General features: G+C 36.8%; 1 protein-coding gene across 2 annotated transcripts; it reads left to right on the top strand.

Moving 5' to 3' along the window:
- Positions 1 to 10,901: 10,901 nt before the first annotated feature.
- LOC121318285 (methionine aminopeptidase 2-like) lies at positions 10,902 to 23,293 on the top strand. 2 transcript variants are annotated; one of them, XM_041254794.1, is made up of 11 exons: positions 10,902 to 11,096; positions 11,711 to 11,847; positions 13,090 to 13,126; positions 18,337 to 18,439; positions 18,529 to 18,690; positions 18,942 to 19,123; positions 19,216 to 19,310; positions 19,508 to 19,604; positions 19,950 to 20,053; positions 22,196 to 22,311; positions 22,673 to 23,293. In XM_041254794.1, exons 1-11 carry the CDS (start codon positions 10,934 to 10,936, stop codon positions 22,923 to 22,925), a joined length of 1,449 nt encoding a protein of 482 aa, XP_041110728.1. In that variant the 5' UTR covers positions 10,902 to 10,933; the 3' UTR covers positions 22,926 to 23,293. The 2 variants fall into 2 exon arrangements, with proteins under 2 accessions (XP_041110728.1, XP_041110729.1); XM_041254795.1 differs by having other exon boundaries at positions 11,708 to 11,841.
- The last annotated feature ends 1,053 nt before the right edge of the window (positions 23,294 to 24,346 follow it).

The raw sequence follows: 24,346 nt of genomic DNA, 5'->3' as shown, positions 1-24,346 counted from the left end.
GCCAAAAACATTTGCATTTTGGGAATCCAGATTCTTTATCTGTGACTGGATTAATCTGCTTCTGCGTTGCTGTTGAATGTTTTAAACACTGATTGAACTAGAACCTTAACTACTGCTGTTCCAATGGATACATTCAAGTTTTGTTTAACAATTCTCATCAGATCCAGGTTTCTGAAATGGCCCTTCAAAGTGAAAGATGGTTGGTTCTTTTTCTTTCTGTCACAGAGCAGGTAGCTCCTTTTGAACATATTAAACGTCACTGATTCTTGAGCTGACACTGCTCTGTAATGCAAAGAAGCAGCGAACATCAGCGCCTGTTCATGTAAACCCAGACACAATGTATCCATTCTGTTTCTGAGAGTACATTAAGTGGGTGTGTCAATCGCTGGTGTGCGAACACACCAGAGCACTGTGCTTTCAACTGGGCCCCCCGCATTCAATCTTCATGTAAGTAATAGGACAGCGTCTGAGATCATACAGAAGCTAAAACCAATTGTTTATGTATATTATCTGTAGTTTTGCATCTATTGTTAATATGACCCGTTTCAATGATTTTTATCAATCTTTTGATTCAGTGTGCTGGTGGTATTACTAGAAAAATAATAAATGATTTGTCTTTACATACCAGATGGTACAGCTCTGTTAGCAAAGGGCTGGATTCTAAAATCCCCTTTAATGTGTACAGATCCAAAGTCAGGGATAACACACATGATAAGGCTGTTATTTTAGCCATCTTATATAAACACATCCAGTTCCAAGGCATAACTGTGTTTTTATTTTACTGAAGGATTCTGCTGGTTATTTTCATTTACTCTGCCCTATCCTACAGGACAAAATGCAAATAATTGCATGTCTGTACCTGTCAGCAACCTGGACTGTGCTCTCGTCTTTGTGAAGGGGAGTTTTTGATTGACATCTGTCACGTTGTGGAGATGTGCTGCACTCTCCCTGTTCTCCTTGAGTTGTGGAATTTCCCGATGAAGGCTGTAAAACAAACAGTAATGTTTACTATTTAATTGTGGGTTAATGTTCAACAACTGGTCCCATGCAGCTCAGTGTAAAGTCTGCAACAGCTGTTGAATTGAAAAGACCACAGCAGCCCTTCTTTTATCACTTGCACAAGCCTTGGAAAATGCTAGAAGCTGTCATGGTGTGCAAGGAAAGGTCATAGGTTACACCCTTCAGCATGCTGTATTTAACGACACACTAAGTTTTGTAGTACCCCACTGTTGGCAGTGCAAAAATTGCCCATCTGCTTTTTAATCATATGTACACCTTCATAGCATTGATTCCTATTCCTAAATAAGTAAGCAAATACATAAATAATACAAGTTATATGGAAAAATGCTAAAGAATACCTGAATCTGAAATCTGAGGGAAGACTGAGGCTCATGCGATAGTTGCCACGTTATAGAAATCTGCTTTTGTAAGTCTTTAATAGAGCTGCTGTACCCATTAAAAATATAGTCCGCAAACAGCAGCTTTCCACAAATGTACATCTGTGAATAAAGGTGTGGAAAGCCATTAGTGAACTGCAAGTTCAGTGTACTTGGATTTCTACCCCAGCAGATACCTGGGGAAACAAAACAGAAGGGTTATGATCCCCTTCATCCCCTCTCTTGTCTGTCCACTGAATACATTTTATTTAAAATTAATGAACACTGTCCTGTTACTATGTAGCAATGTGATAATTAACCCCCGTTTTGGACGGCTTAGTCAATATCATGAAAACATGAAGAGGTTTTCAAAATAAATAACTGGAAAAAAAAAACAACAACTTTATTCTATACAATGTCTTGAGGCATATCTGAATTCCATTTCCAGGCACTTCAAACATCAATATGCAAATCTGGACGCTGTGGGGTGCAACTGTATTAGTAACATCTGGACCATTTCCTGGAATCTGTTCAGCGGGGGAGTGTTGGCTGATGTTGGTCAGAACATTTTTCAGCGCCTTACAAAAAACACTGAAAACTGATGACGATAACGTTTTGGGATTTCAATGGGCCTGCTTGGGGTGTCTTCTTGGGTGATGCATTATGGGTGGCTACTGTTTGTTACCATTGTGAGAACTGATTGATTTCTGAGGCACAGGCTAATCAGTTTTCTGGGTATAATGGACATTGGCTCACACTAAACCACTGGTACGGAAAACAGTTTAAAAAACCATGCAACCTACAACATTTTGCTGAAAACGTGTTTTTAAAAAGGAAACCAGTGTTTATAATGTTTCAAAGATCTCTGGTGTTGCTTCAGTAAACCCTCGCTGTTTCTGTTCTGTTTCTGTTATGCCAGAAATGTTTTAGAAATGCAGAAATAATCCATTTTAGTTCTACAATAATATTTGCCTTGGACGATTCAGATTAAACTGTAAAGTCCATTCTTTTGAATGAGTCTGCTGCCTCACTTAATATGACAAAGCCATATCTTCAACTACGAGAGTGCACAGCTGGACGTGAACTAAGCTCGGAGGGGTCTATGCTCAATACATAAACCAGAATAATACAAACTCCCAGCCCACCTGGAAGAGGGACATCTGGACAATCCCTTTGATCGAGACATACTAAGACTTTTACAGCCAAATAACCCTTCATTACAGCTTTACAGCTCCATATTAAAGCAGATATGCCCTTCTGATAAAACAGCTAGGATTTTATGTTCGTGACCTTACCACCAAGAAAGGAACATGAAAGATTAAAGTCAGGAAAAGCTATTTATTTCCCCTTTGAAACCAATAATAATCTTGATCACAAAAATGTTTTTAGATTAGTTTAGATTCATTTTGCTTTGAGTTGTTTGGGTGGGAGGGCACTTTTAATACAGCAGATTGCTGTAACTGCATTCCTTCATCTAGATTCTGCAGGACACGTCATTTTTATTATGTTATAACAAAGCTATATATTCATGTTTATGTTTGTTTATGTAATAATAACACTAGCCTTGATATAGAATTTAAACAAGATATTTGCATTTTTACTGTAAGCAAAATAACTATTAATATATACAGAGAGAGAAAGAGAGACTCCATGACCATTTTGTAGGTACATATACATGTAAATAATGTATATTGTTGTAAAACTGTTTATACTGAGAAACTAGCTTATTGTTTATGAATTCAAGTCTGCTGATGTAAAGCAAAAATGCAACAAACTGGTCGTAGAAGCTGACATGTTCATGAGTACACACATAACTCTGAAGTGAACTATGTTTTGTACTGAGAATAAGCAAGCAGTGTTCCACTGGATACCATTTAGGAGTCTGAAGGAAGGCTGATTTGCACGTGTCAGGAAGACTTTGCCAAGATCAGAAAAAGACAGCTGCCCCTGGGAGTCAACTACATTATTACAATTCCTCTCTCCAAAACACTGGGTGTGCTGTAATTTGAAATTCACAAAATTTATGTTCAGGTATTACTGAAAATAACTCAATGTATGGAGTATTATTCAATATACCCTGCTATAAGAATGAATATTAAATAATGAAATTCACATGTCCTGGGTTCAGCAGAGGACCTTTAAATTCAAAGCTATGTCAATGAAATTCAACCCGGCGGCTGCAGTAGTTATGCTTAAAATGTACGCTGGGCATCTATATGCTAGTACTGAAGCTTACATTGCTGCCACATAGTCTATGGCCCGAAATTTTACTCCAGTGCTGCATCTGCAATTTTTTGTTTTCAAGTCGCAAGTAAGTTCCAATGCAGTAAAGAAGACCATTTACAGTATATAAGGTGTGTAGAAATGCTCTGGTCACCTACCAGAAACATACCAGGAGCCACATTGAGTTTTTGCAGCAGTAGAGAACCCTGCAGGACAGTTTGCGTCCCCGCTGTGGCGAGGTCATACTTCACCAGGCGGAATGAGTCTAGTTGACACTGGGGGCACAAAAGAAAATACAGCAGCCGCTAAGTGGTTTAACAGATTAATGTTAAATATAAACAAGACTTCAGTAGTCACTGTATCCCTGGCCTCAGCACTGAAAGCCAGTTTCAAACTGTTGCATGTTTGGAAAAAGTTTATGGAGGGTGTAACCACTTTTTCTAAGCACGTCCCACAAAACCTCATACAAAAATAAAGAGTGGAGGATCGTAAGGACACTTATTTTGTTCTGCAGGCTCAGAAACAGGTTTTCATTGTACCAGATACAATTTCATGAATTTCCTTTACAAATCTTTTCTTCTTTGAATATAAACAAACACTTACACAAACTGCATGTTCATTTACATACACCTCTTTGAAAGTGATTACAATTATAAAGGGAAATAAGCAAGACTTACTTATCAATTAAACTTCTTGATCTTGTTTGGACAGTTTGTCACCAGCTGTTACAGTGCTTCCTAATCTTTTGAACATTACTTCCACATGTCATTGTTTCACCAGGACCAAAAAAAAAAAAAAAAAGAAAGGGCAGTTTCTGAACTGTCACACAATTAAAACCTGTGGATTTTCCAATTAGCATTTAGCCTGGGATCTTGAAATGCAAATGCTACACTTAAGGGGACAACAGTCAGCTGTTAAACAGAATTAACCCCAAAAAGCAACTTAAGGAACTTAAAACCGCTGTCTCCAGCTCACGTAATAACTCTCTCACAACAAACTGCATTCTGCTACAGCAGGTTGTAATGGCCTTCTAGTCTTAACTTAGTCACAGCAGAAATCTTCAAAAAGATTAAAACAAGAAGATGGGTTGAGAAAAAAAAAATGTGATGAAAAATGTTCGTCTATTTTGATTATCTAAATACTGTCCTAGGTGTTTTTATCCCTGAATTACTTCTTTACCTCTTTATTAATATGTGTATTACTGCTGTGTCTGTCTATCTGACTCCTGCGCAAGCACAGTTTTCTTATTTAGGCTCATTGTCTCAGCACGTGTACACAAGACATGCTTCTGTTTTTGTTTTTCTTCTCATACAGCTTCTCCAGTATGTCCACACTGAGGCTGCTCTGGGGGTTTGATGAGGAGACCACACAAACAACCACAATCTGCTTGATGCCTGGCATCTGCCCTGTGATGAAGGCATCATACTCCAGGTCTGTCAGGCAGGGGGTCTGATGGTTGTTGCACCTGCACCTCTTCTTCTCTCCCTCCCCCATCATCACACCTCTAAGAAGCACAGGGCATGGGGTTGTGAGAACTCAGCAGTGGCCTGTAGTTTTTGAGACTTTTGTGTATTACTGGCCTGGGGAGCAGATGAGCTGTTTAAGACCCTCTGTTATCCAGTGAGTATTCATGATTTCCCACACGCTGGGTAAAGAGGATTGAAGTTTCAGAGAGGGTGTTCAGTCAGGCTGTGAGGTTAATACCCTTGCTTTAATTTGACAAGCTCAATGGGATTTTAAATTTCTTCAGCATAAAGGATCTTCTTAGTAGACCACAGCAACACTGTCAGCAGAGCTACCCCCCCCCAGCCTGACCATCCCCCCTTCTCTCCTGTGCCTTTATTGTTCCTTACCTTTGGTTGAACACATTTTGATTTGAGCAGCATGTTCTTAGGTAACATGTTCAGTACAAAACACGTTTGTGTCATGAATCTATTGAAAACTGCATTAAAAATACATTAGTTGGTTGATTCCTGTAAAGGGGAATCTTCTAAGTAACCCACCTCCTGGGGGAGAGAGAGCTGATCACTCTAACTATTTACTGTCCTTACCCCTATAGTACAGTGTTCTGTATCCTGGTTGTGAGGTTGCCTGTGGTGACAGTGGGCTCCTCCTTCACATTCCCACTTACTGAAAAAATGGTCCTATCACAGAGGGGATGAACACATTGACAGCTGAGAGCATACAAGTTAATATTACTGTAACCAAAGCGCTTATGGCATTCATTAGGATTCAAACAAGGATGATACACTTTTAAAACATTTTGATCATTTCAATTACAGCTGACAGAGAGTGGGTATGTGTGCCATGTAAAATACGTCATTAAAATGAACAGCAATTACAACACTTGCCAAGTGGAAACCAATCCTATTACAAGAAAAAAGTATTGTAAAAAAAAGTTATTTTAGACATAATATGCAGATATTGGGATACACCTAGTACTGTAAGTCCAATATAATTAACACATTTCTCTCCACTCCCTACCCAACGGGAACAAAAAGTAACGTGAATCACGTATGGGCTGAATAGGTCTCTACACAGTTGGTTTCCCTGTTACATTGATGATGGAGAGCTTCTGGGAGGATCCTGCAGGATATTCCGTGCAGGGGCTGAGGGGAAACGGAAGGGGCTTGCCTCAGGATTGTTTCTCTGCAGCTTGACTGCTTCACTCTCCTTCCAATCCATATCAAAATGGGAACCAGTGAAGGTGACACAGCTGACTTAGTTTTGCGTTTCAGGATGGTCCTTTGAGGTGTGCTAGACATCCTAGAAATATCTGGCGAACTGATCTCTAAGATAAAATCAGACAATAAATGGCTTCTTATATAAAAGAAATGTGATCAATTATTTAATTTAATTAAAAAAAAAAAAAAAACATAAGCCAAACTGTACCTAAGTGCACTAATTAATTATTTCCTGAATGGCAGCTGATGTACTAAATTAACAATGTCACCTTACGGTACTTTACACTGAATGAAGGAAAACAATCTGTTCTGGCTTGCCTGTAGCTATAGGACAGGGTTCCATCCAATCATCCTTGATCTTCAGTTGAAGCTTCCTCAGTTCCTGTGCTGCCTTCACTCGCCGCACATGACTTGGTCCTTCTTCTGAGATTTCTAACATCTTCACAAGCTTGGAAAATTAATTTGAAGATTTTGTGGCTTCCTGTTACATAAAAAAGAGCCGCAGTTCAAAATTCTCTTTTTTATTGTCTTCTGTTACTGTATGTTCTCTGTTTAGCATATAAAACAGATGATTGCAGTGAGCTGGTATTTGTATATGTAAACATATGTAAAATTATAATATGTTACTTGATTTGTAGGCATAGCTTTTTTTACATTAGTTAGGAGAGAATGTAACCCTAGGATTACTGTTTAATTACGTCAATCGTGCACATAATTAACCATTTCTTGGAAGACATTAGTATTAAGCCTATGAATATAAGCAATTCAATATACTGTAGAAACGTTTTCAAAATAAAAAAGAGGTTTAAAATCTTATATCTGTAGAAAAATGTCAGTTATCAGCATTATTTTCTGATACAGAATTTTTTGCCATGAATTTCTTTCGTGCTTCTATTTCCATCACTTTCTTTCTGTTTGCCTTTGAAAGTTCCTTAGATGCTTTTGATGAAAGTTTTTCCTCAGTTAATATAAAACCCTATAAAAAAAAAGGTTTTGTGAAATTGTTGATCTCTACTATGACCCCTTATAGATAGGTATTGTGCTATTAGACAAAGTGGTCGCTATCTTGTGGTGTGGATCACTTGTGTAAAAGGGATGCACAGGTTTTCCTATTAACAGAAACAATTAACTCTTTCATCACTAAGTAACTTTAAATAAAGACTAAGAATACAAACTCATTTATGTTTTTCTAATTAGATTGCATTTGTAACCTAATTATTTCAGCGTCTTATCCTTATTATTAGATAAGATTACTGGTTGGTTACTTTGAGTGGAATTATCTTCCTTATACTACTATAAGTGGTCTGAAGCTATTCTAGATCTGTATGCAGGTCTGCAGTGTTGAAAGACTTAAAGTAACTTTTCTTGTATAAATATAGATCTTACAAGGTAAGTTGCTCTTCTAAATGGTCCAGTGGTCTATCTAGCCATGATCTGACACAGGCTATATTTACATCGACTTTTTAAATCCAGAATGGAAGGCGATTGTTCTTGTTTATGTCATCGTACTAGTATAGTGCCAGTTTGGTGCAATTAACATCATTCCATAGGTCAAAATGGGTCACATTCAAGGGACAAATCGAAGACGCATCATCTTCTAAGACAGAAGTATGCTTCCTTATTTCCTGTAAATCCCGTTGCAAAATCTCGTGTTATTGCACAACTTGAAAACAAATAACGCACGGGCCAATGACACGGTATACAAATAAATAAACCCAACCCGGGAAAAGGTAGAGCTAGCACACGATTGTCAAAAGTACATTTTTAGGAAATTCACAACACACTTATGAAAACAGGTTAATCCATTTACACTGGAGTTTTTTTTTTTTTTTTTTTTTTTTTTTTTCTTTTTTTTTTTTAATAATAGAAATTACAAATATAGTCTAAAGTTAAGAAATACTTACCTTCAGACTTCAATCAATAAAGCCTTAGATTGCAGTTCTTAAACTTAAGGCAATTTGGCTAAAATGACCTAAACTTACTGTAAAGCATGCACAGGAGACTTAACTAGTATAGTAAGCAAGCATCAAGTAATTTATACTGACACTGCAGCTTTAAATCCCCAAACTTCATGTACAATTTACCAGCTCGTCAGGTCATGGAGGGATTACGTTTGTAAGTGGAGAGGGACACTTGCACTCTCCTGCTGCCACCTATAGGTAGACTGATTGAGGTCGGGCACACAACTCGAACACTAGTAAAGTCATTCACCTGCAAAAAAGAAAAAGGCACCTATTTAAACTTGCACAGCATTAAACCTATCTGTGTGAAACACAAAACCTCACCCAAACCCTGGCAGTTATCTTATTCACTTTGAGTGATCACATTCTGTACGAATAAAAACAAGGAAATTATTATTTATTCACATAAAATAGTATGATAAAATTCTAAACAATGTTTTGTATCCATCAGTGTTACAGAGGCCATGTCTGAACAAGATCAGGTACCAACTAATCGATCTGCTAGTCCAAAGTGCTGTCACCTTTCAGATAGTATTTCTGCATGTGTCACATTCAGAACGCTCTGTTGCATTGTTCATTACTACACAAAGAGTATATCAGATAACTGATAAAGATATGTCACCTCAGCCTGAATTATCACTCTTAGAATAAACTCACACACACTCACATACTGTTGCATGTCCGTAGCTTCATTGTGTCACTTGCTTTATCAGTGTTTCTTGTTTCTTTCAAACTATTAACACCAATGACTAATGAAACAAAATAAAATGGAATGATTTTACCTGTATCAGAACTCTCATTCAGTTTCACTCCCTGTGCCCAATTCCATTCTTTCTTGACTCTGCCTTCCTCATCATATCTCCTAGTGTGGATTTAATTGGCTCCCTACTTTAAAGCTGCGTTTGCATCACTGTATTAATATTTTGTAATAAATCTGTTATTTGTGAAATAGAGAAAAAACAACACTTGATGGTAAGATAGTAAGCTAACATTTTTGTCCCTTTGTTTGCTGTTTACTGTGCACACCTTTGCCCCTTTCTATCCCACTTTCGGCCAGAGTGACTCTCTTTTTTGTTTTACATTTTCCATGCAGTTGTTTGTCGGTAAAGCCTTCAGAGAATTCGTTGGAATGCTCAGAACTTCTGAGCTATAGGTATACTTTTGCACGCGAGGGACTGCTGTTGTGTTTTGTGTACACTGCTCCTTCAACGAGCTCCTTCCAGCTACAGTTCAAAATATTTAAAAGACCTTGTAGGAAATGTACTTCTTCAACCCTTCATACTCCACTAATAAGTCCCCCAGATTACATATGTTTATAAAGTATATTAATTGCTAATATTCTATCGAATTAATGAAGAATGTTTTCTTATTTCTAGTACTTACCTATAGTTTGCTCAATTGAACAACATTTCACATAATTTTACTAGCATCATTAATTTCTGCATAATTAACTGTAAGTAGCAGAGCAAGTAACTTCATTGGAATAACTGTCCTGTGTTCTACTTACGGTATATATTTTTCAATAAATCTCTTCAGCGCATATCTACTGTGCAGTGGTTGTGTGTGTTTGTTACTGTATCACTCACACAAGCATACATACACTCATTCCACTTCTGAGTTTGTTGGCTTTGTTGCTTAGCTACAGCAAGCTTTCTCATAGTGTACTCTGCAAATAACCTTTCCTTTTACAGCACTATTATTGTAACCCAAAAAGGTATGTACTGAACAATGGCTGTTAATAAAGATAACTCTGAAAAACAACAGCGACATAGAAAAGCTAGAAGTCACACGGAAATAATTACACCTGATATAGAAAAGTAATTCTATAGAAACATATCTAGTTTACAGCTAAAAGTTAATTTATATGTTAAGTATGTTTTCAATGTGTCCTTATTTGTGCTTTTAATTGTCTTGGGTCTACCTTGGTATTTTGCAGTGTAAATTAGTTTTTTTTTTTTTTTCAGGAGTTGTCTCAAATAGAAAACAGTCTCTGATTCAAATAACATGGGGGCAATACTAATAAAAATATTTTGATGTTTGTTTTTAATTGATTTTCTATCCAAGTACTCACCAAAACATTTGAATAAAAGACAGCAGACAAAACACACTGCTGTTGAAACCTATCAGTCCTCAGAAGACTTTATTGCTTGTTTTGATCCAAACATTATTACGTTTATATTGGCTACTGGCAATGCAGTGTGCACAAGACGATCCAAGTAAGTATGACCCGAGCTCTTTAGAGATGATGAATCTGGTGTCCTGAAACCTTACAGTATTCTTCCCTACAATATAAACAATAGCTTGGCTTATTGAACTGTACTGTACGCGCATGCTCACCTCTCAAACTCTGATCTCACCAAATAGTTTCAGACTTAAAGAGAAAGAAAGACTTACATTTACATTTACAGTGTGAAACAATATTTGACTACTAATTTAAAAGGGAAGCTTTTTATTGGAGGGGGGGGGGGGGGGGGGGCTCTTTATATACTCAATATCCAACTCATTATCCTTCTGCCCAGCCAATACTTACAAGCCTATGCTCTATGGTCTAATGGTCTGGCACCCTACCTGATATGGCGGACCAAAAATAGCTTGTATTGGTTCGTACTCGCCCCTGCTCTGTGGAGGCCAGGCAGGCCCTAATTGACTCCCAGCAGTCTTTGCGCTCCCTCTTTTGCTGTGTTCCATCATGGCGGACGTGGTGGAGCAACAGGGGCAAGAGAAAAAAATTGAGCAAGAGAAATACCAGAACGGGGAGCTGGAACCCGAAGACAAGGAAGCGGCAGATACGACAGAGGAAGCGGCTAAGAAGAAAAGGAAAAAGAAGAAGAAAAACAAGTCTACTGCTCCCGGTAAGAGTAAAAATATTGATAGTCAGGCCGTGATTAAACAGCACGTTGCTAGCCTGTCAGTTCAGTGTGCCGATGAAACATCCAGATTATGAGAAAAGGCCACATGAAAACACGCCTTGCAAAAAAAAAAAAAAAAAAAAAAAACACAGACGGGTTCTTTTCCATATTAAAAAGCAAAACACGAATCGGCTCGCTTGCGCTATATATTTGTTCTTGTGAACTTTATTTTATTTTTGAAAGTTTTCACTTTTAAAACGAGTTGCGGAATTTAAGCATACATGTAGTACGCCTGACTGTACAGCAAGCAGTACGCTTGTGTGCATTGACTTCGGTTGTATTGCTTGATTGATCGTATGATGCAGTGAAGCTGTTTTTTAATGAACAAAAATATTAATTGAAAAAAGATAACACGTTATACGATTACTTGCATACATGCATATTTTTATATACGGTAACTTATTTAATTGTTTTTGACAAAGCATGTTCATAATTATACATTTAAGAAAGTAACTGTGTGTTGTCCACCCAGAGGTACACATGGTATAAAATGCTGGGACTACCTTTACTGAAAATTAAAACAATTGGCAGTTACACATCTTAAAATCTTTTAGCAGGAAATAATGAAAATGAGAGTAATGCCAATGCTGCTGGTGTTGACAAAGTGACAGATCAGCTGGAGAAACAAGCCCTGGAAGACAACGATGAGGAAGGAGAGGAAGGCAAGTGGACACTTCAGCACTTAATGGCAGTTGTATTTAAGATGTGTGTTTCGTGACTTCATTTAGTATTTCAGTTGCAGAAATTGCGAATTGCAGAATTGTACGCTGACTGGCCAAAAAATATATATAATGTACATTTTTTTTTAATCCCTTGGACTGCAGTGCATGCAGATTTGGGTTGTCATGTGATCCACTAGACCTGCATGCTGTGTGTGAGTATTGTTATGAACTATTTGGTAACAATCATGTGAAAGCAGAAAGATCTCTGTGACTAGATAGTGGCTGCCCGTGCAACTAGCTTGTCTCAACGTATTTGGAGAGTTTCCCAAGTGTTTCTGAAATGGCAGTGTTTGCAGAAAACAACCACTGGGAAGCACAGCTTTGTTTCCAAGTGGGGCATCATGACTTAACTGCAGATGTGTGCAATATATTTATTTTTTTAGTAGCAGGTCACTCAAATGTTTTAGCTAGTCAAGTGTACAGCAACAGCCATTTAGTAAGTATGCATATGGGAAAACTACAAAGTGGTATACAATTCAATATGTTAACGTAACATTATTCAGCAGATTTCATTTGACTTTATGAAGCTAAATGAGTTAATTCTATAGGATGATGCAATTGTTTTGGCCAGTGTAGCAGTGTGCCCAGCCCCTGTGTGTATTTGTGTGTTATATGTTGTGTTGCGTGTGGTGTGTTAATGTTGGTATATAAGTATTGGTGCGTGGGATATAATGTGGGTAATGAGCACGAGTGTTTAAAGTGTAATTTTATATTTACGCACAAAGATTGCACATCACTTCATGTGCAGATAAAATGTGCATAATGTGTGTCACGGGAGTACACTGAACACTCCAACCCCGAGAGAGTGAAAACCTGCACCTTGTATACATCTGCACCGAGACTCGATTGCCAATCAATCATTCAACTGGAGTCTCGGTACAACTACATGTGAATTAATTGGTGTACTCCCTTATGTTATTGATTCACAATTCACAGGTATTGTAGTAATATATATATATATATATATATATATATATATATATATAATGAATGAATAGATGAAAGAATGAAACTGAAAAGTTTTTTCAAAAATTATTTTTGTAAAAATTTTTTGGAAAAAACCAAACACGTTCTTTTAATATGCTATTCAAGTTATGTATACTGCATATTATATATATATATATATATATATAATATATATTATATATATAATATATATATATTTATTAATAAATATAAAAAAATATATGTCTACCTCTCCTTCCTCTTTTAAGACGACCAAGAAAAAGAAGAAGAAGAAAAAAAAGGGATGTAAGTAATTTTTTTTGGCCTTATTGGTTCATTGCAAACTTCACTTTTAATATTACTCTGCTTTTTATACACACAAAGTATTTGAAAAATTATGGAGACTGTTTGACTGCTGGATAGAGAGTCAGGAGTGTGCAATTCATGTGACCGACACCCGGGACAACAAGATTTGTGTAATGATTTGTGAATGAAAAATGAAAAAAAAAGCGTAACTGTCAAAGCAAAAGTATATATAGAGTACACAAATACACATATCCTTTTAATTCAGAAACCCTCAGTCACACACAGTAACAAACGTACTTAAATCAATGTAACAATACTATTAAGTTGCCTTTGTGAGAAAGGATAGGGAGATTCATGAAATTAAGTTGATGAGAAGCAATTATCCTCTGCAGTCCGATTTAAAATGGTGTGCTGCTTTTTTGTATGAAAAAGCAGGTTAGTAGAGGATTTATACTGGATCCTGGTGCTCCCGATAAAACGAGGGAGTGGTTGAACAGTATTTGTTAGCCTATTTGTTTTTCTATGGCTCGCTTCAATATCGTGGCCCTCGATATATAGTGGATTTGTATTGGACCCCGACACCTGCTATATATCGAGTGGGTGGTGTACTACAAAAAAAAATATATATATATATATATATATATATATATATATATATATATATATATATATATATATATATATGAGAGAGAGAGAGATTATATATGTAGATATAGATATATAGGGCTTCTGTTTTTCGGGTTTCATTAGTTGTATTTTTTCGGTGCTTATTTTTAGCTATTTTTGAGTTTCATCTAAATTGTTTTTTTTCAGGGCTTTCGTTTTTGATATACTGTATGAAATTAGCGTTTTTGGTTACTTTCCAAAATGCTTGAGCGTTTTTTTTTCTGTCAAAGTATAGTAGTAGTAGTAACTCGACAGTACTTGCACACTTAAGTTGTACCTTCTTTCCTTTGCGGTCTTCCACAACGAAATCCCTACGGTCACAGGCACATTCTTCTGGGGGTTTTGTATGTAGGCATTTTTTTGTACATTTCTCCACAATTCTGTTTTAAATCCTCTATCTTAACTGTAATAAAGCTTTAAATCCCTCTAACTAACAAACCTCCATCCTGATTGTAGTGTTGTTTTAGAGGAGTCTCCAATAGAAATGTAGGAATGTGCTGTCGCTCAGTAGTTGGGGCAGGTTCAAAGTATTCGGAACGAAGCAGTGATAGATGCAAGTCAGGAAGGCGGGACACTGTCCAGCAGCACTGGGAAATGTATTTATTATTATTTTTGCAGTAAAAAAATTTTTTAATGGGAAAAGGGTAAAGTCAATGTGAATTGATGAACCACTTCCACGGATTTTCTGGTGTTTTCCTGTGTTTATTGGCTATCCACCGATTTCATTTTTTTTTAAAAAATTAAATTGACCCCCCTCCCACCCCAGTAGCCAATTTTGGAAGCCTTCGGGATATATATATATATATATATATATATATATATTATATTTATATATAAATATACTTTTTTTTTTTTTTTTTTTTTTAAGTACGCTGTTTACCCAGGGTCCGTGACACTGTGTCAGTACATTTATTAACAATCCAACTGTTTCACTTCGGAGTATCTTTGCTATTTATGAAACGCATTACTAAAACAATGACCATGAATTTATCTTCTTACACAATAACGTCTTGTGATTGACGAATTAACAAATTGTTTATATATTGATCAATATGTCACACACACACACATACATATATATATATATATATATATATATTATATATCTATATATATATATATATAATATATAAAAACCTTAAAATTTGAAAACAAGATTTATGATAGTAAACTTGTTTCACGTCGAGTTATATAATCCGGACGAAGACATATATATATATATATGTACATATATATATATATTTATATATGATACTATCACAAGCCACTATGAAAGTGACCGTAAACCCAACCCCCTTGGCATTTTTCCTATTTTGTTGCCTTACAACCTGGAATTAAAATGGATTTTTATTTGGATTTCATGTAATGGACATACACAAAATAGTCCAAATTGGTGAAGTGAAATGAAAAAAATAACTTGTTTAAAAAAATTCTAAAAAATAAATAACGGAAAAGTGGTGCGTGCATATGTATTCACCCCCTTTGCTATTAAGCCTCTAAATAAGATCTGGTGCAACCAATTACCTTCAGAAGTCACATAATTAGTTAAATAAAGTCCACCTGTGTGCAATCTAAGTGTCACATGATCTCAGTATATATACACCTGTTCTGAAAGGCCCCAGAGTCTGCAACACCACTAAGCAAGGGGCACCACCAAGCAAGCGGCACCATGAAGACCAAGGAGCTCTCCAAACAGGTCAGGGACAAAGTTGTGGAGAAGTACAGATCAGGGTTGGGTTATAAAAAAATATCCAAAACTTTGAACATCCCACGGAGCACCATTAAAGCCATTATTAAAAAATGGAAAGAATATGGCACCACAACAAACCTGGCAAGAGAGGGCCGCCCACCAAAACTCATGGACCAGGCAAGGAGGGCATTAATCAGAGAGGCAACAAAGAGACCAAAGATAACCCTGAAGGAGCTGCAAAGCTCCACAGCGGAGATTGGAGTATCTGTCCATAGGACCACTTTAAGCCGTACACTCCACAGAGCTGGGCTTTACGGAAGAGTGGCCAGAAAAAAGCCATTGCTTAAAGAAAAAAATAAGCAAACACGTTTGGTGTTCGCCAAAAGGCATGTGGGAGACTCCCCAAACATATGGAAGAAAGTACTCTGGTCAGATGAGACTAAAATTGAGCTTTTTGGCCATCAAGGAAAACGCTATGTCTGGCGCAAACCCAACACCTCTCATCACCCCGAGAACACCATCCCCACAGTGAAGCATGGTGGTGGCAGCATCATGCTGTGGGGATGTTTTTCATCGGCAGGGACTGGGAAACTGGTCAGAATTGAAGGAATGATGGATGGCGCTAAATACAGGGAAACCTTGAGGGAAACCTGTTTCAGTCTTCCAGAGATTTGAGACTGGGACGGAGGTTCACTTTCCAGCAGGACAATGACCCTAAGCATACTGCTAAAGCAACACTCGAGTGGATTAAGGGGAAACATTTAAATGTCTTGGAATGGTCTAGTCAAAGCCCAGACCTCAATCCAATTGAGAATCTGTGGTATGACTTAAAGATTGCTGTACACCAGCGGAACCCATCCAACTTGAAGGAGCTGGAGCAGTTTTGCCTTGAAGAATGGGCAAAAATCCCAGTGGCTAGATGTGCCAAGCTTATAGATTCATACCCCAAGAGACTTGCAGCTGTAATTGCTGCAAAAGGTGGCTCTACAGAGTATTGAGTTTGGGGGGGTGAATACTTCTGCACGCTCAAGTTTTCTGTTTTTTTGTCTTATTTCTTGTTTGTTTCACAATAAAAAATATTTTGCATCTTCAAAATGGTAGGCATGTTGTGTAAATCAAATGATACAAACCCCCAAAAAATCAATTTTAATTCCAGGTTGTAAGGCAACAAAATAGGAAAAATGCCAAGGGGTCAATACTTTCGCAAGCCACTGTACTTATGTAAGCTGATAATCATCAGTGAATTGCATTCAAAGATTTAATTTTTAAATGAAAATGTAAATCTTGTTCATTTCAATGAAATGGTCACCCAAAGCAAGGGGATTTCAGTCTGAAGCCCAAGTCAGTTGAAAGTCTGAAATATGTATAACACGGTGTTAGAACACTGGCCTAAGTATAAAAGTGTCTTTGTTAGATGTTCTCTGAGTTAACTACCATGTTACCTAATTAAACTTTTGTCACCAATTATTGTTAACAGGTGAAGGTCCATGATTACTATAAATATAGGTAGCATAGGCACAAGTATCATTCCTGAATGTAAGGGAGCAGAAAATGGCAAAATACGCTCTGTTAAGCAATGAAAAAAAAACAGTCCGTAATTACTTTAAGAAATGAAGGTCAATCTTTAAGACAAATCGCAAGAACTTTGCAAGTGTCTGTAACTGCTGTGGCCAAGATCATCAAACGATTTGAAGAAACTGGCACTCGTGAGGACCGAACAAGGTCAGGTAGGACAAGGGTGACCTCAGAATCAGAGAATCAGTTAATTCGAGTCACAAGTCTGCGAAAGCGACGATTAACTGCCCCTGAAATACAAGCTCAGCTAAATGCTAGTAGAAGTACAGATGTTTCCACATCAACTGTTCAGAGGAGATTGCGTGAAGCTGGCCAAACTGGAAGAATTGCTGCAAAGAAACCATTGTTAATAAGAATAAGAGGATGAGACTTGCCTGGGCCAAAAAACACAGAAACTGGACTTTTGAGGAATAGAAGTCGGTCTTATGGACTGATGAGTTAAAATTTAAAATATTTGGGTCCAACCGCCGAGTATTTGTAATACACAAAGAGGGTGAGCGCATGAGTTCTGCATGTGTGGTTCCCACTGTCAAGCATGGAGGAGACAGTGTCATGGTCTGGGGTTGCTTTGCTGGTGACAGAGCTGGTGATCTTTACCAAGTCCATGGCAAACTCAACCAGCATGGCTATCCTAGCATACTTCAGAGGCATGCCATTCCATCAGGATTACGGCTAGTTGGGCAATCCTTCATTCTTCAGCAAGATAAAGACCCGAAACACACCTCTAAGTTGTGCAAGAACTATCTGGCGAAGAAGGTAAGTGAAGGACTACTCAATCTAATGACCTGGCCTGCCCAGTCTCCAGACCTCAATCCCACAGAACTTGTATGGGACGAACTGGACAGAAGAGTCAAAGCAAAGCTACCCACAAGTGCCCTACATCTGTGGGAATTGCTGCAGAAGAGCTGGAAGACATGTCGGGTGATTTCCTGTTGAAACTTGTTAACCGAATGCCTCATGTTTGTGAGGCTGTTGTTAAGGCAAAGGGTGGCTATTTTGAGGAATCCAAGATTTAGAGACAATGTTCAATTTTCTTGAACATTGCTTTGATACTCCTTATGTTTTGTTTTGTATACTGAAAATGAAAACGCATTACAAGTATTTACAGAAACGTATACGACGTAAAACATTGTCAGTTATGAAAACCTAGTTTCCAGCAAGTGTACTCAAACTTTTGACTGGTACTGTATATATACTGACAACCTCATGCAGCTGCTATAAGTGTCGTAAGTCTTTGTCTGAAGCAAATTGAACACTGTTAATTATTTCCTTCTTACAGCAAAGGTTCAGACTGATCCACCTTCAGTTCCAATCTGTGACCTTTATCCAAGTGGTGTCTTTACAAAGGGTCAAGAATGTGAATATCCATCTACTCAAGACGGGTAAGCTACATGCAACTTGCATTGCAGTGAAGTACAGTAGTTTTAACGCAACACACAGTATGTTTCATTGTATTTCTTCTCCTTTTCAGACGAACTGCTGCCTGGCGCATGACCAGTGAGGAAAAGAAAGCATTGGATAAAGCCAGTGAAGAAGTTTGGAATGATTTCAGACAAGCAGCTGAGGCTCATAGACAAGTAAGGAAGTATGTCTCAAGCTGGATCAAACCTGGAATGACCATGATTGAGATCTGGTAAGATTTTTACTTTTCTCAAGTTGTCTTTCAGTGATTATTGAGGGCACCATAATCTGTGTATTTACAGTATTCTTGTGTTTAGCAAGCAAATGTTCTGTTTTAAGTTAATCGAGTTGTAATCCAACAATTTTTCAGTAACTGCTGTGGTTTTAGTCAATTTAAATGCTGGTTTTGAACAAAGTCTCTGTTTTGCCATTTAGTTTTCATTGGTCTTCTATCTTTAACTAGCTGTAACAAAACTCTTTCAGTGAAAAGCTGGAAGACTGTTCCAGAAAACTGATCAAAGAGAATGGTTTACATGCAGGCCTGGCATTTCCAACTGGCTGTTCTCTGAATAACTGTGCCGCTCACTATACGCCCAATGCTGGAGACCCGACAGTTTTGCAGTATGATGATGTCTGTAAAATAGACTTCGGAACTCACATCAATGGTTAGTCGCAAACTTTTCATTGAAACACAGCATATGTAGCTCAAGCATTTTCAGTGCTAATCTTGATAATCCCATTGTTTATTTGTCAACAGGTCGCATCATTGATTGTGCTTTTACTGTAACGTTCAATCCAAAGTATGATAAGCTTCTTGAAGCTGTGAAAGATGCCACTAATACTGGAATCAAGGTATTTAAGATTACCCTCTGCCACCTTTGTGTATTGTTCCTTTGGATTTTACATTTTATTTGTTTTAAAAAAATATTACATTGTACCCTTGTACTCTGCAGAAATAAATAAAAGGTAACATTGTAAAATTCAATCCCCTAAACAAAATGTTGTGATTTCTCCAGTACATTTATTTTAGTTTTTGATTATTGTTCTAGTGTGCTGGGATAGATGTCCGCCTTTGTGATGTTGGTGAAGCTATACAGGAAGTCATGGAATCCTATGAGGTTGAAATTGATGGCAAAACATATCAAGGTGGGCTTTTTTTGTGTGCTGGTTTAGCTGTAATGGAGGTCATCTCTAACTATTGAGATGGAATATCTTCAGTAATGGTGAGCTTTCCTGTTATTATTCTGGTAACAGTTTTAGCTACTCCACTCATTTTGCTTGTGGCCAAGCCAGCCACAAAGTTGAATTGCAGTAACAGGCTATTCCACCAAGTGTAGACAACTACAGTATATAAATACTGTTAAGACTTTTTATCTGTTTATTGAACTCTCATGCTATTGTGGTTAAAAAAAAAAGTCACGAAATAACGAAGTAATAAACGCTCTTCCATATTTGCCATAGGTTTGTTGAATTTACTGTGTTTTCTTATAGTGAAGCCAATACGTAACTTAAATGGGCACTCCATTGGACAGTACAGGATACATGCTGGCAAAACCGTTCCCATTGTCAAAGGAGGAGAAGCAACACGAATGGAGGTAGGTTGACTTTATTAAATCTGGTATATTAAGTACACCTTAAAACATACTTAATTGCCATTGATGCGAGTCTGAGTCATTTTTATTTATTTTAATTTTATTTTTAAATACATATTTGAATAGTAATCGGCTTTTTCTAAGTAACAAGGAGCAAGCAAAAAAAGGGAAGTGTCCAGTTTGTGACCCATTTATTAAAATACATGAACATTAAAAAAATATTTTAAGATGGTTTAAACATGCATTTATATCAAACTGCTAAATTGTAAAAACTGCATAATACACTGCAGACTAGTAGTTGTCTATATAAAAAACAAGCAATCGGCATGCTATATTGTGGAAGTATTCTCGGTGGAATACAGCCTCCTAGTATTGGAGAAAATGAAAGCCATGTGTAGTGTGCTTTATGCAGTATTGTAATGCTAACTGACTACAGTGTTATACATTTCTAGCTGCATGCTGCAAGGCTTACTGATAGACGACTTCTGTGTTTATCAGAGTGCAGTTTCAGGGTGTCCTCAGTATCGTTAAATCTTTAGCTGCCAGGTGCAAAGGTATACAACCAATGATGTGTGTGGCTTTAAACAATTCTTAGTGGAGTAACAGCTGTTCCTATTTCCACATTTAATAGCTATGCCTTTTAGAAACCAATAGAGTAATTCTAAATATGTAGCTCTAAGTAATGCGTGCTTTGCCCCTCAACATACAAGTTGTTTAGGACTAGTGAAACTGACGAGGGGCTTTGAGTTGCTTATGATGCAGACTCTTGTATACCTTTTAATGTGAAAAGGTGTGAAATAATGTCTGAAAATTCTGGTATTTTTGTTGGCACTTTAAGGTATAGTAAAACTCTGATACAACGTACTGCCTTGGGACCTTAAAAACAGTATGTTATAACCGAGGTATGTAATAACCAGATACATGCAAATACCCACCAAATCAGCACAAAAATCAAAACCTAGTACAGTATTAATTAATGTACATATACAATGTATGTAGTATAAAGGTTTATTACAGAACAATATAAAACAATGTAACTAGTACTATACAGTATGTAACATTCTGTATTTTCATTCAGTAATTCTATGTTGCCTTGGATAGATGGTCATCTAAATAAATTATAAAAAATAACAAAAAACATGTAACTAATGTACTGAATAATACTGTATTGTAATTAGTAAAATAAATTAATCAATAAAAAATACCATACAGTAATAATAAAATAATAAAACTGATAATAAAAATAATATACAAATCAACAAACCTTGCCATACAAACTGGCAGTTCAGGTGCAGTACAGTAATCATTGCCTGTACGCTATTTTAAGAAGTCTTTTAGGCCCTCACCACTTTAGCGTTTTAGAACCGAGTTGTTAGTAACTTAAAGGTCTATTTCGATTTTTAATTAAATTGAAGAACATCTTATCGGCCCCAGATTTTCCCTTTGTGCAAATGCCCATCTAATTTATTTACTATGGCGTGGGCATTTTTTCCCCCATATGTATTATTCCCCTTTTGATTCCCTCCGTTCTGCTCCCATGTTCAATGAAAATAAACAACAACATTTACAAGGGGAAAAAATAAGAATGTGTATACATTACAGTGGTTTCTGGGATACAGTCATCCAGCCAAGTTGGACTAGCGTTCAGGTAAATTGGTTTTGAACTTGGTTGTCGATTTATTTTTTTTTGCTCTTTTGTGGGCAGGGCCTTAGAAGACTGCCTCAGTGACTGCTGCTTTTTAAACCTGAGCTCTTTGACAGCATAATTCTGACTGCTTTCGTCCCTTAAAGATTTCTCTAACAGTGTAGTTTGTCCTTAAGTGAAATTGACGATCATTTAGCGCTGGCCATGATAATACTGCATCAATTACAGTAATAGAGGTCAAGTTCAAACAGCAAGAAGTAGGCCTACGAGTACGCAATATGTGCAGCACAGACCGCTGCATACCATCGTGGTGCGTGCATAATAACAGGAAGTATGCATTATCAGAGTACGTACTAAAAGTAGAATTTAAACAGGATTTAATACGATTTTATTTGGTTCCATGATACTGGTTCTTTATATCAGTGTGTAAGTTATATCCCAGGTACATTGTAAATGGGTTTGACTGTATTAATATCTTTATTTTTTATTTTTTTTTAAAGGAAGGAGAAGTTTATGCCATAGAGACTTTTGGCAGCACAGGAAAGGGGGTCGTTCATGATGACATGGAGTGTTCGCATTACATGAAGAATTTTGATGTTGGACATGTGCCAATCAGGTTAGTCATTTTTCATTACAAGTGGCTTTGTTCTCTGTACTATATAATGCTGTTGAGTGGAGATGCTAAGTTTACACCAAATAGTATAATATACATGTGTAACACTAACCACTGTATAACCACTAAATTATAACATGCTTTTTTAATGGTATAATACACCTGGTGTAGGTTTCAAAATAGAGTAGGTATTTTGGTCTTTTATTATCTATGTTGTTTAGAAGACCATTGAACCTAGTTACAGTTCCTTCCTATGATATTTTGCATATGTATTAAGGCCATATATACATAGAAAAGAAATGTTAATGTTTTATAGTCTTTCATTAAAAAACATGTTTATTTTCATCTTTGTCTTATCTTCCAGGCTACCCAGGGCTAAACACATGCTGAATGTAGTCAATGAACATTTTGGCACGCTGGCTTTTTGCCGCAGATGGTTGGATCGTCTGGGAGAGACAAAATACTTAATGGCTCTGAAGAACCTTTGTGACTTGGGTATAGTGGATCCATACCCTCCACTCTGTGACACTAAAGGCTCCTACACAGCACAGTTTGAGCACACTATTCTGTTACGCCCCACTTGCAAAGAGGTTGTGAGCCGTGGAGATGATTATTAAGCTCTGCAATTTTTCTTTTGTTTCTTAATTTTTTTTTTCCTGGCAAGCTTTATCCTTTCTTGCTTTGGCAGAAACTGATTAATCAATTAATCTGAAGCTCCATGTCTAAGCAGGGGACTTGTGTAATATCTGCCATGTTTTGAAATAGATGGGAAATAACTAAAAACAACATACGTTTGTCACCTTTTGTATATTTGTTTTTCTTTATTTTAAAGCTTTCTTGATATAGAAATGATGAATGTAAACTCATCCTTTTGCTGATTATAACACCTATGTCCAGTGTAGGATTGCCTTTTGAATTTTCTTGAGTTGTGTGTTTTTTTTTTTTTTTTTTTTTTTGTAAAAATAAAGATGAAACTCAAATCTGATTACTGTTTCAGTGTTAATTCTTTGATTTGTCTATATCTTTCTCCCGCCTCGCTTACTTTTAGAACAGAGCATTTTAATTTGTTGTCTTTCTGATTTTAATTGGGCAAGTTACACTTTTTTAAATGATTTAATCTTGATTATATTTACCAGTAATTCCACAATCCTTGTCACAACTTCCATCCATGATGCAGTACACACTGGGAAAGCATCCATAAACCAGAACTGAGTGTTAAGGATATTTATGTAGGTAGTAAGGAACGCGTTCAGGAATGTACTTGTGTTCACACACACACACTACTACTTGATTATTATTATTATTTTTTTTTTTTTTTCACTCCCACTACAATTAATTTGGTACCAAAACTACTTTTGGGAGCAGCAGCCAGGATTACATGAAGTCCTGTTACTAATTTCTTCATGTGCAAAGATGAACAGATGTGATTCTGGCCCAGGTATGAACTTAGTGTGAAAACAGTATAGGGTTTCTATAGATAGCCTCACTACTGCATAACTGATATTTGAAAACTAAAGATGGTAACTTTTGGTATTTGGTATTTTCAATCTGGGCTAGAATAATGAATAACTGGAAAATAAGGCATGTCCACAAACCCAATGCATAGATCATTTAAGTTGACAACAATATGTCCATGGCTACTGCTATAAAAATGAAATTAATGACCAGTTGATGGACCTTTATCAATAGTAACCTCTTTAAAATGATATTTGTCAATGAGCTTTTGGCATGATTCTTTAGTAATTTCTGACCATTCAACACAAAATTGTTCCAGTTCATTCAGATTCCAAGGACTTCCCTTGTGCACAGCCGCCGTCAACTCGTTCCAAAGATTCTCAACTGGATTTAATTCGGGACTTTGACTAGGCCATTCCAGAACCTTGATTTTATTCTTTTTTAACCATCCTGAAGTTTTGTAGCGGAGGGTTTCAGATGATTGGCCAATATCGTTTGGTATCCATTTTACCATGTACTGGAACTAAATTTTATGTGCCATTAGAGATAAAACAGCCCTGTAGAAGTATATTAATACCTCCAT

The sequence above is a fragment of the Polyodon spathula genome, chromosome 7, assembly GCF_017654505.1.
Source record: "Polyodon spathula isolate WHYD16114869_AA chromosome 7, ASM1765450v1, whole genome shotgun sequence".
Taxonomy (NCBI): Eukaryota; Metazoa; Chordata; class Actinopteri; order Acipenseriformes; family Polyodontidae; genus Polyodon; species Polyodon spathula.
The sequence above is the reverse complement of the archived record's forward strand: the minus strand, read 5'-3'. Positions and strand labels throughout refer to the sequence as shown.

Bases quoted from the DNA above. Each gene is read 5' to 3' on its own strand.
- LOC121318285 (XM_041254794.1), top strand. From the start codon at position 10,934: ATGGCGGACGTGGTGGAGCAACAGGGGCAAGAGAAAAAAATTGAGCAA. The intron at 11,848-13,089 runs GTATTTAAGATG...TCCTCTTTTAAG, and splicing joins TTCAGCACTTAATGGCAGTT to ACGACCAAGAAAAAGAAGAA. The intron at 18,691-18,941 runs GTAAGATTTTTA...AAACTCTTTCAG, and splicing joins ATGACCATGATTGAGATCTG to TGAAAAGCTGGAAGACTGTT.